Here is a 13,095-nt window from a genome sequence, read left to right as displayed (position 1 = left end):
TAAATTAATAACAAAGTTTTAGTTATCTTCTTCACTTAATATAGAGGGTCTGGTTACCTGAGAAAGATTTTACTTTACTACCTTTCAAAATTTCTGACCACAACCCACACTTGGAAATGTGTTTTATATCATGACCCCATATACACACAACTAAAGTATTATGTACACCTTGGTGTTTTCTCTTCTATTCCATTCCATACCATTTAAAAAAAAAAATGCTGATTGAGACTCACTAAATTGATTTCAGGACCCACGAATTAGTCAAAACACACAGTTTTGAAAAACTTCTTTATTCTACATGGGTATGTTTTGTATTTGAATTAGCTTGGGTTACAAAAATATGTCTAATTCAGAATTATATATTAGAAAATTTGAGGCATTATTGAAGTATTTCTTAGGAATAGCTAATTTTATGTGTGGAAGAAATGATTAGATTCTGGCTTACCTGTGTCTGGCCTCTCTTGATTAGCACCCAGGTATTTGGTGCTGCATAAATGTCTGGGATGGGGGATTTAACAGCTACTATTTATTGAACACCAGATATACTTCCAAATGTTTTATCTATATTATTTTACATATTCTTGTACAACCAAAGCTGTGAGGTATTATCATCTTCATTTTTCAGAGAAAGAAACTGAGGCTCAGAGAGTTTAAATAACTTGCTTAAGATTGCACAGCTAGTTAGGCATGGAGTTGGGGCTTGTACTCATGTCCATCTTGCCCTCTGCTTGAATAATACTTGTTCTTTTACAATCTATAAGTAATCTTATAGATTTAAGCCTTTGTTATACCAGTTAATTTTCATTTCCCCCATCTAGAGGAAGTAGGCTGTGGTGCCATTAAACCCTCAAGCTATAGGATTAATATTGTCAAGGTACATTTTATTATTGAAGACAATGTTAGTCAGGTATTATAATCATTTTTCTTTTGGCTTTTTGAATAATTTGGACAATGACTATTTACACCTGTAGTTTCTCTACCACATTTTCAGGTTCTTCTGTGTCCCTGAGAAACAATCCCTGTTCCACTCCTCTGTCCATTTTAGTTTTGCCTTAGGGTGATCCCTTCACCCATTGTTACCTTTCACTCATATAGTTCAAGGTAAATATTTGTACTTATGTACACTCTTGGCCTTGAGTTTTCTGTCAGCCTGGCTTTTCCTCTTCTCCCTTTCTGATAGGTCATCAAATCTATTTAGGCTTTTTTCTTCCCCTGCATAAATAGTATAGTAAGCTACTGAAGTCCTTAAAGGAAGGCAGTTTGACAGTTTGAAACCAGATGTCGTGTTTTCGGTATTCAGTTCAGAAATTAGGGCATTGATTCTCCATCAGTGTGTCCCAGATGGGTAAGTTGAAATTTCAGGGATGTGAAGATTGAGAAAAGGTTGAGAATAATGGAGTTAGAGAAAGCAAAGATAATTATTAATCCTTCTAAAAGGTCACTTTCAAAAGTAAAACTAACTTCTTTTTTCTGATTATAAAATTTATAATCTGATATCTGAAAGTGCTTATAACTGATGTTACATGCGGCAGTTATTTGATAACGTCCCCACATTTTATAATCCTTTACTTCTTATTAAGGGTTTTCACATCATCTCATTTAATCATTGTGACAACTTTATGATGCAGTCTTTATAGATTTTATATCTTTATTTTATAGATGATGAAACTGAAGTTCAAAGAGGTTAAAGTAACCAAAAGTCACATGCCTCTGTCGACGGAAATAATAAACAGTCTATAATAGGAATAGAAAAGAGTTTATTTGAGCCAGTCTGAGCACTATAGCCTCAGATAGTTCTGAAGAGCTTTCCGAAGAAGCATGGTTTTCAGCACAGTTTTATATCTGTCAGAACAAAGAACATCAAACATCACAGGGGTGCATTCCTTCAAGGTTTCAAAAAAAGACAAATGAGCACGCACACAATGAGTCAGCACGGCCTTGGCGCCTGTGAAGGGAGCTTTATCATTGAAGGAGTGCTAGCGTTGATGTTTTAGGGAAGGGAGGCATTTATCTCTGTCTTCAAAACAGACATTCTTTACTTCTGGACAATGCACCCTTTTCTTTAATGATTAAAGCAGATGTACAATGTATGTTTAATGGGCCACAAAACTGGCTATTCTAGTTAGCATAAAGCTTAAGTTAAATAATGTATAAGCTAGGATGACTTCTGCATATCTCAATATGTGAAAATTTCTTCCATCACCTCTAAGTAGGAAAAGTCGGCCAAAAACTTGGGATTTCAGTATCTTAAGTCCTGTGTTCTTTCAACTACCTGCTCTGCTTTCTAAGAGGACATCATTTAGTTCTTTGCCCTTGTCAACATATTTACTGATTCCTAGATGATGGTATTTAGAAGTTATGTGTGTTTCTGTATGTGTGTATGTACATGCACACGCTTTAATACAGTTCTTCCTACTTCTGATTGTGCATTCTGGGGCTTTTTTTTTCTTCCAGTTTTCAAAGATAGTTCCCAGAAAAACCTGCTGAACTTCACCGGCACTATTCCTGTGATGTATCAGGGTAAGTGTGGAAGTTGAGAAAATGTGGGAATTTTCTAAAAGAGCAGTTTAATTAAAACTTACATTTGTTTAGTTCCATAACATTCTCAAAGTGGTTTTGTTTTTTTTTTTAAAGAACATTTTTACGAGCTGGTCAATTTTTTATTTATTTATTTATTTATTTTAATATTTATTTATTTATTTATTTTGCGGTACCTGGGCCTCCCACCGCCGCGGCCCCTCCCACCGCGGAGCACAGGCTCTGGACGCACACGCCTAGTGGCCACGACTCACAGACCCAGCCGCCCCGCAGCATGCGGGACCCTCCTGGACCGGGGCACAAACCAGCGTCCCCTGCATCGGCAGGCGGACCCCCAACCACTGCGCCACCAGGGAAGCCCTTAAATATTTATTTTTTTGGCCGCGCTATGTGGCTTGCGGGATCTTAGTTCCCCCAACCGGGGATCAAACCCGGGCCCCCAGCAGTGGCAGCTCAGAATTCTAACCACTGGGTTGCCAGGGAATTCCCCTCAAAGTGTTTTAACATGTATATGATCTATACTGAACCTTACTGGATATAGCAGAATGCTGTCCCAGTGAAGGAAGGCTTAGGTTAATACCAACAAATTCAGTTCAGTTCAACGAATATTTATTTATTGAATGTCAGCTATCTGCCCACTACTCTGCTAGGTGTTGAGGTACAGAGGCGAGCAAGACAGACATAGGCCTGCGCTTGTGGAGAGTTAACTCTGCTTTCCATAGCAAACTGCAGGGATCCTACCTTTTTCTCCCATTACCCGAATGTTTTGTTCCCCTCCCTTTCCCTCTATATGATGTAGCATTATCCCCATTCTATTGGTGAAACTGAGTCCTGGTCACATGGTTTACCTGAGTCCACACAGCTGGCATCAGACTGGAACTTAAAACCCAATAGGAAACTTTTAAAACACAGGTGCCATTAAAGCTCAAAAAAAGCAACATATTTTCAGATCACCTGACAGGTTAAAATAGCTAAGTGTTTGCCCAAAAATAAAAAAAAAATCACTAACTTCCCTATAATTAATTCTGTTCGTCTAGACCTACTTCCTTCAACGTTTAACAGGACTAACCTGTCAGATGGGTGTCATACGAGCTTGCTTATCTAGTATGATTTGAAGAACACCAGAGGAGCATTGGTTCCAATTATTTCTCTGAAGTGGTGCTTGAAATCCCACCATTAAAAATCCATTCCCCTTTTAAAATGCAAATAATCTCAGGAGGAATAACATCCAAAATCACTAATATACAGTGCTGTGCTTATAGAAAATGCTCGGTAAATATTTGTTGAATGATTGAGTTAGTTTCTTTGATTACTGACTGAAGGGCTTAGGAATAGATGAACTTACTGGGTATTTGAAAGAGGAGGTGCACTGAAAAAGGGCTGAGGAAGATCTGGAAACCAAATGGGGAGAGAGCAGTGCAGTTTGCTGTCTCTTACAAAGGATTCATCGCTGTATTATAGGAGCACATTGCCCAACAGACACCAAGAAGATGTATTTTGGGGGACTTTTTTCAAAGTAGGTGCTTCATTATGGTAGTGGCTAGACTGTTACAAACCCTCCTTTATTGCTTCCCCCTGCCCCCATGATGACTTACTGCCAGAGGTTCACTCATGTTTTATTCTTCCTCTGTGTATGTCCAATCATAACATCTCCTTTGCCACAGAGAATGCTTAGAAATCCAGTTTGGTTTTTATGAATAGGAATGTGGTTGGAGATGAAAGTAGGTAGCAGTGGGCTCTGAAAAAATTGCAGTGAGGTAGGCAGAGCAGGTATAGAGTCGATTTTTATTTTCTTTCCTTGCTTCTCCCCTCCCAAGCTCTCAGACTGTTTTCTGGCTGCCTAGAGAATTTTACTGAGACCTGTTTCCCATTACTTGTATTCTGTGTTTATTATGGTTAGATGTTAGAGAGAGAGAGAAAGAATTCTTACCACCCCAATGATTGATTGATTGACTGATTCCATAGTTCTTACCAACCCCAGTGATTTCAAGGGTAGTTGCATATTGACAGAGGAACTTACAAATTTAAATGAATCACTGCTTAGTAGCCCTCAGTTTCTAGGACAATGTGGGGAGGTTACAGGAGGGCATAAAAGTTATCTTAAGATGCCACTCATTGGCACTCTGCATCTTCCTAGAGCGGTGGAGTCAGGTCATTGATTCTTATGCTGGTAGTAATTCCAAGGTAGTAATGGTACCTGCAATATCTTTTGTTTTTTTTTTTTGGTAGTACACTCTTTTTCCCCTTTGCTTTTGACTGGAATTATAGCAACTCCTTGTGATGCATACTAGTTATTTCCTGCTGATCAGAAGGTCAGAATGTATTATCTTTCTCATCTGTAAAATGGGCCAATGATAGAGCCTAACTCTACAATTTTGAGGACTAAATGCATTACTCTAAGTAAAGCTCTTAGCATAGTTCCTGGCACATAGTAAGTGCCTAATAAACGTTGACCATTATTATTTGCATGCTTTTGTTACTTTTATCTGGTTACTAGTTTGTTTTTTTTTTTTTTTTGCGGTATGTGGGCCTCTCACTGTTGTGGCCTCTCCCGTTGCAGAGCACAGGCTCTGGACGTGCAGGCTCAGCAGCCATGGCTCACGGGCCCAGCCGCTCTGCGGCATGTGGGATCTTCCCGGACCGGGGCATGAACCCTTGTCCCCTGCATCGGCAGGCGGACTCCCACCCACTGCGCCACCAGGGAAGCCCTGGTTACTAGTTTTGTTAGTATAATAATAGTACATGCTCATGTTAAAAAAAATTTTAATAATTGAAAAGAGATGAGGTTAAGCTTATATCTAACCTCCCACCCAGTCCTGTTCCCGAGGTGAATCTTCTGTTGATATTTCCTTATATATACCTGCAGAAATTTTCTGGATTATTTCTTATCCCTCCAAGATTGTGTGAAGGTTGTGATGACACTTTTCCTTCACCCACCCATTGTTTAGAGATGTGTATCATCTTAGTAAGATGATACCCATCTGAACTTTATTTACAACTAACTTAAATTATGTCCTTATGATATAATTACTTTAAATCTGAGGACTCTACCAGGAGTCCTGACTCTTTGCTAATGAATTACTGAAATTAAGTGGGCAGGGTAGGAGGCAGGGCATTTGCTGACAGAAAAGAATGAGAAAGAAGGAAGAAGGGCACAGAGAATACCAGTAGTGAAATCTTACAAGTTATAGACATGGGAATCAGGCTCACCATGTGCTTTGCCAGGAGTGTGATATTAAAATGCATGAATGCTGCTGGGGAGAGGCATTGATGGAGGCAGCAGATCCTTGATCAACCAGGAAGATACCTTCAATAGACATTCCTTTCCTTTTCTTTAATGTGTAGTGATTAACATTAGAAAATGGCTCCATCGAGATTGGGACTACCACTCCAAAACAAAAAAAAATTGCATGGCCTAGGACTTCCCTGGAGGTCCAGTGGTTAGGACTCTGCACTGTCAATGCAGGGGGCATGTGTTCAATCCCTGGTCAGGGAACTAAGATCCCACATGCTGCACAGCGTGGAAAAAAAAAAAATTGCATGGTCCAAACAGTGGCTTATAAGTGTTTGATTGTGACCCACAATAAGAAATACTTTCGTATACATAGTTATATATGTATATAACTAAAATTAAATATTATTGTTTGCAGCCTACTAAATTAATTTCATGACCTATTTATTGTGACCAACATTTGAAAAACACTGGTCTAGAGTATATAACATTAGACAGAGTGACTTCTGGAGGAATGTGATGATGTGTCTCAATACCTGTTGGTCACTCTGTGGTGCTGTGATCACATGACTTTATAATCATAGAGTACCAACAGCTATGCCTGTATCCATACTGTAAGTACTTAGATACTATGTATGGTGATGGATGTTAACTACACTTATTGTGATTATTTTGCAATATATACAAATATTGAATCATTACGTTGTATACATGAAACTAATACAGTGTTATATACCAATTATACCCAAATAAAAAGTTCTTTTAATACTTAGATAAAATTAGAAGAGGAATATGGTTCTGAGAACTGCTGATATAAAATAGTAGAAATAGTACTAGGACATTTCTATTATGTAGTGACTTTCAGTTCTCTAGAATTACATGGGAAGCTTTTAAAAAATATTGTCCAGACCCTGTCCCACTGAATCAGAAACTTTTGGGGAGAGGCCTGGATACTGGTATGTTTCAGAGTTCCTTAAGCATTTCTAATATGCAGACAGAGCTGAGTATCATTGTGCTTAGGGCAGGAGGAAGCAAGATGAAAAAAGTAGAGGATTTCCTTAGTAAGAAAAAGATTGCAGTGGAGAAGAAAACTTTTTATTTATACCTTGCTTATTTCCAAAGTGGGTTTGAGGTAAATTGTAAAAATTGCCAACCCGTCATGGTACTTACCATGTCATGTACTGTTCTAAGCATTTTATGTACCTTAACTAATTTTATCCTCACAACAATCTGTGAGGTAGGAGCTTTTATTATTCTCATTTCGTAGAGGAAGGAGTTGAGGCACAGAGAAGTTAATAAGTAACTTGCCTAAAATCATATAGCTAGTGATGTGTGCAACTAGGATTTGAACCTAGGCATTTGTGCTCCTGAGCAGCCATGTTTTTAAATATATTGAAAGACATATGCATTAAGACTGTGAAAGCAGGAATAAATATCAGGAGATACAATAGAACAGTTAAGATAATTGATCAAATTTCTAGTTTAAGATTAGTTTTTGCACTTATATTAGGTTTAGCTTTGGGCTTCCTGTAAACCAAAACAGTCAGAGATTTTGGCTCTCAGTAGGCATGACATACATGGTTACATAGTATGTGGTACAGGGTTACATAGTACATGGTACATGGTTACATGGTACATGTACATGGAAGAGCTTTCATTTGGGTTCCTATCTCAGTACACTAAAACTTAAGAGCCACTGGACAAGGTGGCTGTTAAGGTTATTTTCAGCTCTAGGTTGTATGTATCTAACCCAGCTTGTATGTTACACTATCTGCAGTTAATGAGCAACTTGAGGGCCAGTATCAAGTGCATCTTTCAGTTGTTCATTCATTCATTAAAAAATATGTATTTATTTATTTATTTGGCTGCACTGGGTCTTAGTTGCAGCACGTGGGATCTTTAGTTGTGGCATGCGGGATCTTTGGTTGCAGCATGTGAACTCTTAGTTGAGGCATGTGGGATCTAGTTCCCTGACCAGGGATCGAACCTGGGCCCCCTGCATTGGGAGTGCGGAGTTTTAGCCACTGGACCAACAGGGAAGTCCCCATTCATTCATTCTTACTTATATAAGAAATTTTTATTGAGTATCCAGTATGTTAGGCACTATACTTGTTGTAGGGGACATGGAAATGAATAATACATAATCATCTCTAGACGTTTATAGTGTAAACAGAGAAACAGACTTGTAGGCAAATAAATTGGGTGGAGCAAAGAAGGTTACCTAAAGAAGATGTATCCCATACTCCTAGCACAGTAGGTCCTATAAATATTTATTGAATTGAATTGAATAAGCTGGCCATTGTCTTGATTATATTTCCTTAAACGTTATACTGGTGCTTTAATGGGAGCATATTTCCAATGTGAATGTGGATGAAAATAGGAAAATAGGCCTCAGTTTACATAAATCCTTTATCTATAAACTTGACTAGACTTGTGTTTTAAAATGCCACCTAGCTATACCATAAATATAATGTGTGTGGTTCATTATTGTTTGAAGATGTGTTTATTTTGTCTCAAATAGGTAATACATATAACATACCAATTCGTTTGTGGATTTTGGATTCTCACCCTTTTGCTCCCCCCATTTGCTTCTTAAAGCCAACTGCAAATATGGGAATCTCAGTTGGAAAACATGTGGATGCTCAAGGCAGAATATACTTGCCGTATCTCCAAAACTGGAGCCATGTAAGATCAATTTGGATTTTCTTTTAAAAGTTTTTATTTTTCTGAATATTTATCTTTGATCCTAATGGTACAAATAAGTTAGTGAATTTTCTTTCAATGATAATTCTTCTTATGGTCTTTAAAAATAATTTGAAATTGAGCTCCCCAGGGTCACCCAAGACCCAGAACCCTGCATGAAGCTGCTCTCTCCAGGTCTGGGAGGCAACCATTGTTTGCTCCCTGTCTTTTTATAGTTGTTTGCCATTTGATAAAGCAAATGAAGAGCTACTAGCAAAATATTGGGCATTATTTCCTAGTTCCTCCCCAGTAAAGATTCTTATGTAATATGTGTATTTATTTGTAGTTCTGCCTGTTTTTAACCTTTATGTAAATTGAATCATATTGTATATAATCTTCTATTACATGCTGTGTTTTAACTGAGCATTAAGTTTTAAAAATTCACCCACAGCGATGCATGAAACTGTAACTTATGTGTTTTACAAGCCTTCACAGGGACTTCCCTGGTGGTCCAGTGATTAAGACTCTGCGCTTCCACTGCAGGGGGCACAGGTTCGGGGAACTAATCCCACTAATTTGGCACGGCCAAATAAATAAACATAAAAGTAAAAAAATAAATAAATAAAAATAAATGGCCCAGACTTAAAAAACAGAAACAAAACAGAACAAAAATACAAGCCCTCACATTATGCAATTTTGTATTCTGCATATTTCATCTATCATTATATTGAGCATTTTTCCATATTAAACAATATTTTCAAAACACATGGTTTTTAATGGTTGCCTGATGTAGATTGCTCTGTTAGAAATTTAATAATGAGCATCCTTAAATATATATGTAAATATAAATGTATATATCTTATAAATCTTTAATAATTTCCTAATGATAAATCTCTAGGAATGGAATTATTGGATCAAAGTTTTAAAATGTTTTGAAGGCTATTCTTATATATTCCCAAATTTGCCTCCAAGAGGTAGACAAAATGTTGTAATTCTACCATCAATAGAAATCAGTATGGGGGGTACCTGTTTTACAGCACCTTTGCTCTAAAGGGTGCTATAAAAGAAGGTACTATCATTAAAAGAAAACAAACCTTTGCTTATCTCTATGGTTCATTTACTTAGAAGGATGTAGAATCTGCTCTCATTTTTGTAAGTAACTACAACTTTTATGAAAGGATAATTTATAATATATTTGTATATACCCAGAAAGTTGTAGGACAGGAGGACAGGGATCTGTCAGAGAGGAGTGAGGTTGAAGTAAAGGATGGCATTAGGATTATCACTTCTTATTTTATATACATATTGTAAAAGGATATGCAATTGTGGATGCATTTCATATTGTTTTATGGTTTTCTATTTTTTTCATATAAATAAAACTTTTATAAAGAAGAAAAAAAGAAATAGAAAAAGAAAAACTGCATACCAAATTGTCAGTAGTGGAGTTTAGGTGGGGAAACATTAATCTTTTACTTTATGAACCTGTACATTATTTGCATTACTTGGTGATTTAAATAAGATTACCAGTTAAATGTGACGAATAGGGCATGATAAAAATTCGTTAGTTGGAAGGACAAAAATGATGTCTTAACCTTAATGTTTAGTTCTTTGGTTATTTGAGAAATTGAAATCTTATCATACATTTATTTATCATGTACGTTTCTTCTTTTTTGAATTGTCTGTTTATCTCTTTCATCCATTTTTACAACTTTAAAAAAGAATACTATCCTTTAACAGTATTTTGACATCTGTGCCCTATTGTGGGAATTTATCTTTCCCGTTTCCTCTTTGTGGTTTTCTTTGGCATCTCTTTTCATAGTTTTGTTTATTTAATAAATACTCAGAGATAGTCCTATAATCTAGTCAAGGTTGTGCTTGATTTCAGATCAGACAGTATTGATTTCATTTTACTATTCTGAACCTCTTTATTATAAGCTAAAACTAGTCTTAAGAAGATATTATATTATTTAAATGGCCCTATTTAGAAGAACCACATTTGGGGGAGGGGGAGGGATTAATTAGGAGTTTGGGATTAACAGATACACACTACTATATATAAAATAGATAATATGGCACAGGGAACTATATTCAATATATTGTAATAACCTATAATGGAAAAGAATCTGAAAAAGAATATATATATATATATAACTGAATCACTTTGCTGTACACCTGAAACTATAACACAACATTGTAAATCAACTATACTTCAATTTAAAACAGTATGATGTTATGATTTTTAAAAGTACTACGTAAACTTTAAGTTCCACATGCAGTTGGAATTACATAGTATAGCTATACAGAGTTTGGAGCTAGAAGGAATCTAGAGGTCATCTAGGCCAAGGATTGCAGACATTTTCCCCAAGAGAGTCAGTGTGCTGCATTAGGCCTACAGAATTTTGTTTGAACAGCACAGTGGTTTTGTTTTGCTTTGTTTTGTTCTTAATATGGATTTGAATGACTATACATGTACTATTTCCAAATTACCACAGTGACCATCTCCCCAAATTTTCTCACACTTGACAACTTCACACATTACGTTATCTGCTTAGTCTTTAAAGGTATATGAGTTTTTTTATTCTAATAAAAAATTTATTAGAGTGGGCTTCCCTGGTGGCGCAGTGGTTGAGAGTCCGCCTGCCGATGCAGGGGACACGGGTTTGTGCCCCGGTCCGGGAAGATCCCACATGCCGCGGAGCGGCTGGGCCCGTGAGCCATGGCCGCTGAGCCTGCGCGTCCGGAGCCTGTGCTCCGCAACGGGAGAGGCCACAACAGTGAGAGGCCCGCGTACCACACACACACAAAAAAATTTATTAGAGTGAAACCTAGACTCTGAGAAATTAAGCAATTTTTAGAATGAGCAAGCCACTGAATATTCCTAATAATAATAAAAAATGTATTTTACACTCACAACATATAATTTGCATACATTAGCTCATTTGTTTCTCATATTATTGGGATTTATTATTCACATTGTATTGCTAGTAATACTGAAGCTCAGAGAGGTTAAGTGCATTTCACTAAGGTTGCTTAACCAGTTAAATTAAAATGAACGGTACTGGATTAGATAAATATCAGTATTAATTTTATGATTTGATAGTGGTTATATAGGAGAATGTTTTGTTCTTTCTTTTAGGAAATATATGCTAAAGTATTTAGGGGTGAAGGGGTATCACATCTTCAGTTTACTCTTGGTTCAGAAAATAGAGGAAAAGAGACTAAGCAAGCAAATCTGATAAAATGTTAACATTCGAGTAATCTGGGTGAAGAGTATATGGACATTCTTTGTACTATTTTTTTGCTACTTTTCTGTAAGTCTGCAATTATTTCAAAATAAAAAGTTAAAAAAAGGCAGATAGACAAGACCATTCCCAAATATAGGTACTCTGCTAGTAAGCACATTTATGCTGTTTTCCCACTTTTTGGAGATGTGGGTTTAGCATTTCTCCCTTTATTTTTCAGCTAAAAAATTAATTTTTTTCGATTAAATGTATTAAAACAGTTAAAAGTATCATATAATTTGTATGGTAGTTTTCGAAAAATGAGAGCATGACGTAATACTTTCTTTTGGCTAACTCTGTAACAAGGTAGTATTCCTTAGCAAAATTTTTGCATAACTTTTCCCTTTGTGTGTGTTCTGTAGCCTAAATCTGTCATTGTTGGATTAATTAAAGAAATGATTGCCAAGTTTCAAGAAGAACTTCCCCTGTATTCTCTGCCATCATCTGATGAGGCACAGCAGGTAGACTTGCTAGCCTATATTGCAAAAATCACTGAAGGTTTGTATTTTTGTTTAATCATAAGAGTTATGAGTTTACAATTTCTCATTAATATCCTTTACTCTCTGCTACTTGATTTCTCTAAATAAATACATGCTTGTATATGTACATATCTGTGTTGAATCAAAAATTCCTATATGTTTATCGTAAGGTAAGTATTACCATACAGTTCCAATGAATATGGTTTCTTAAAATGTAGAAGATTACTTTTATCCTGACAGCTAAAATAATTTGTTATTTTCAAAACCACTTGATATATATTAATGATCCCAAGCCTTTTTCATTATATGTTTGTGTGGCTTTTTGCCTCATTCAGTATACTGGACCAGAGAATCTATGATTCTCATTGTTCCTCATTGAGGATAAAGCAAAATACCCATGCTTGCAAAATTTCATGTTAAACATTTTTTTGCATTGTAGACTAGAGCAGTAAGAATCACAATGTTTTTCAGAATTATGGAAATCCTATTTTTTTAAGAGTCTTATATAATATTTTTTAAATGTTTGGAAAGATATTTTCTTTTTAAAATGATAGCCTCTATTTAGTAGAGTATTTATTATGAGATTCCTGTCTTTCTTGCATTTCATTTGTTCAACAATATTTTTGAATGTCTATTATGGAGTGCCTAGTACCATGTTTTCTGTCCAAGTTATTGAACTTTGGTGTATTTTTTTTAAGATGCTAAAAAGATTTTTGATACTTTTAAATTCTTATGATAGTTCACTTTACTTTTTAGGTGTCTCAGATATAAATTCAAAGAACTGGGCAAATCATGAGAATAAAACAGTCAATAAAATTACTGTGGTTGGCGGTGGAGAACTGGGAATTGCCTGCACATTAGCAATTTCAGCAAAGGTATGTAA

At 36.2% G+C, this 13,095-nt stretch overlaps 1 protein-coding gene across 2 annotated transcripts in view; it reads left to right on the top strand.

Annotated features, from left to right (window-relative positions):
• UEVLD (UEV and lactate/malate dehyrogenase domains) overlaps positions 1-13,095 on the top strand; it is a 46,406-nt gene that overhangs the window by 8,151 nt on the left and 25,160 nt on the right. For both annotated transcript variants that reach the window (XM_029209265.1, XM_029209266.1), the window contains exons 3-6: positions 2,455-2,520; positions 8,292-8,455; positions 12,096-12,231; positions 12,969-13,087. In XM_029209265.1, the coding sequence (XP_029065098.1) occupies positions 2,455-2,520; positions 8,292-8,455; positions 12,096-12,231; positions 12,969-13,087 (485 nt within the window). The remainder of the gene's footprint in view (positions 1-2,454; positions 2,521-8,291; positions 8,456-12,095; positions 12,232-12,968; positions 13,088-13,095) is intronic.

Source organism: Monodon monoceros, unplaced genomic scaffold (genome assembly GCF_005190385.1).
Source record: "Monodon monoceros isolate NGI ecotype Baffin Bay Population unplaced genomic scaffold, NGI_Narwhal_1 Super_Scaffold_7, whole genome shotgun sequence".
NCBI lineage: Eukaryota > Metazoa > Chordata > Mammalia > Artiodactyla > Monodontidae > Monodon > Monodon monoceros.
This window is presented reverse-complemented; position numbering and strand designations above follow the sequence as displayed.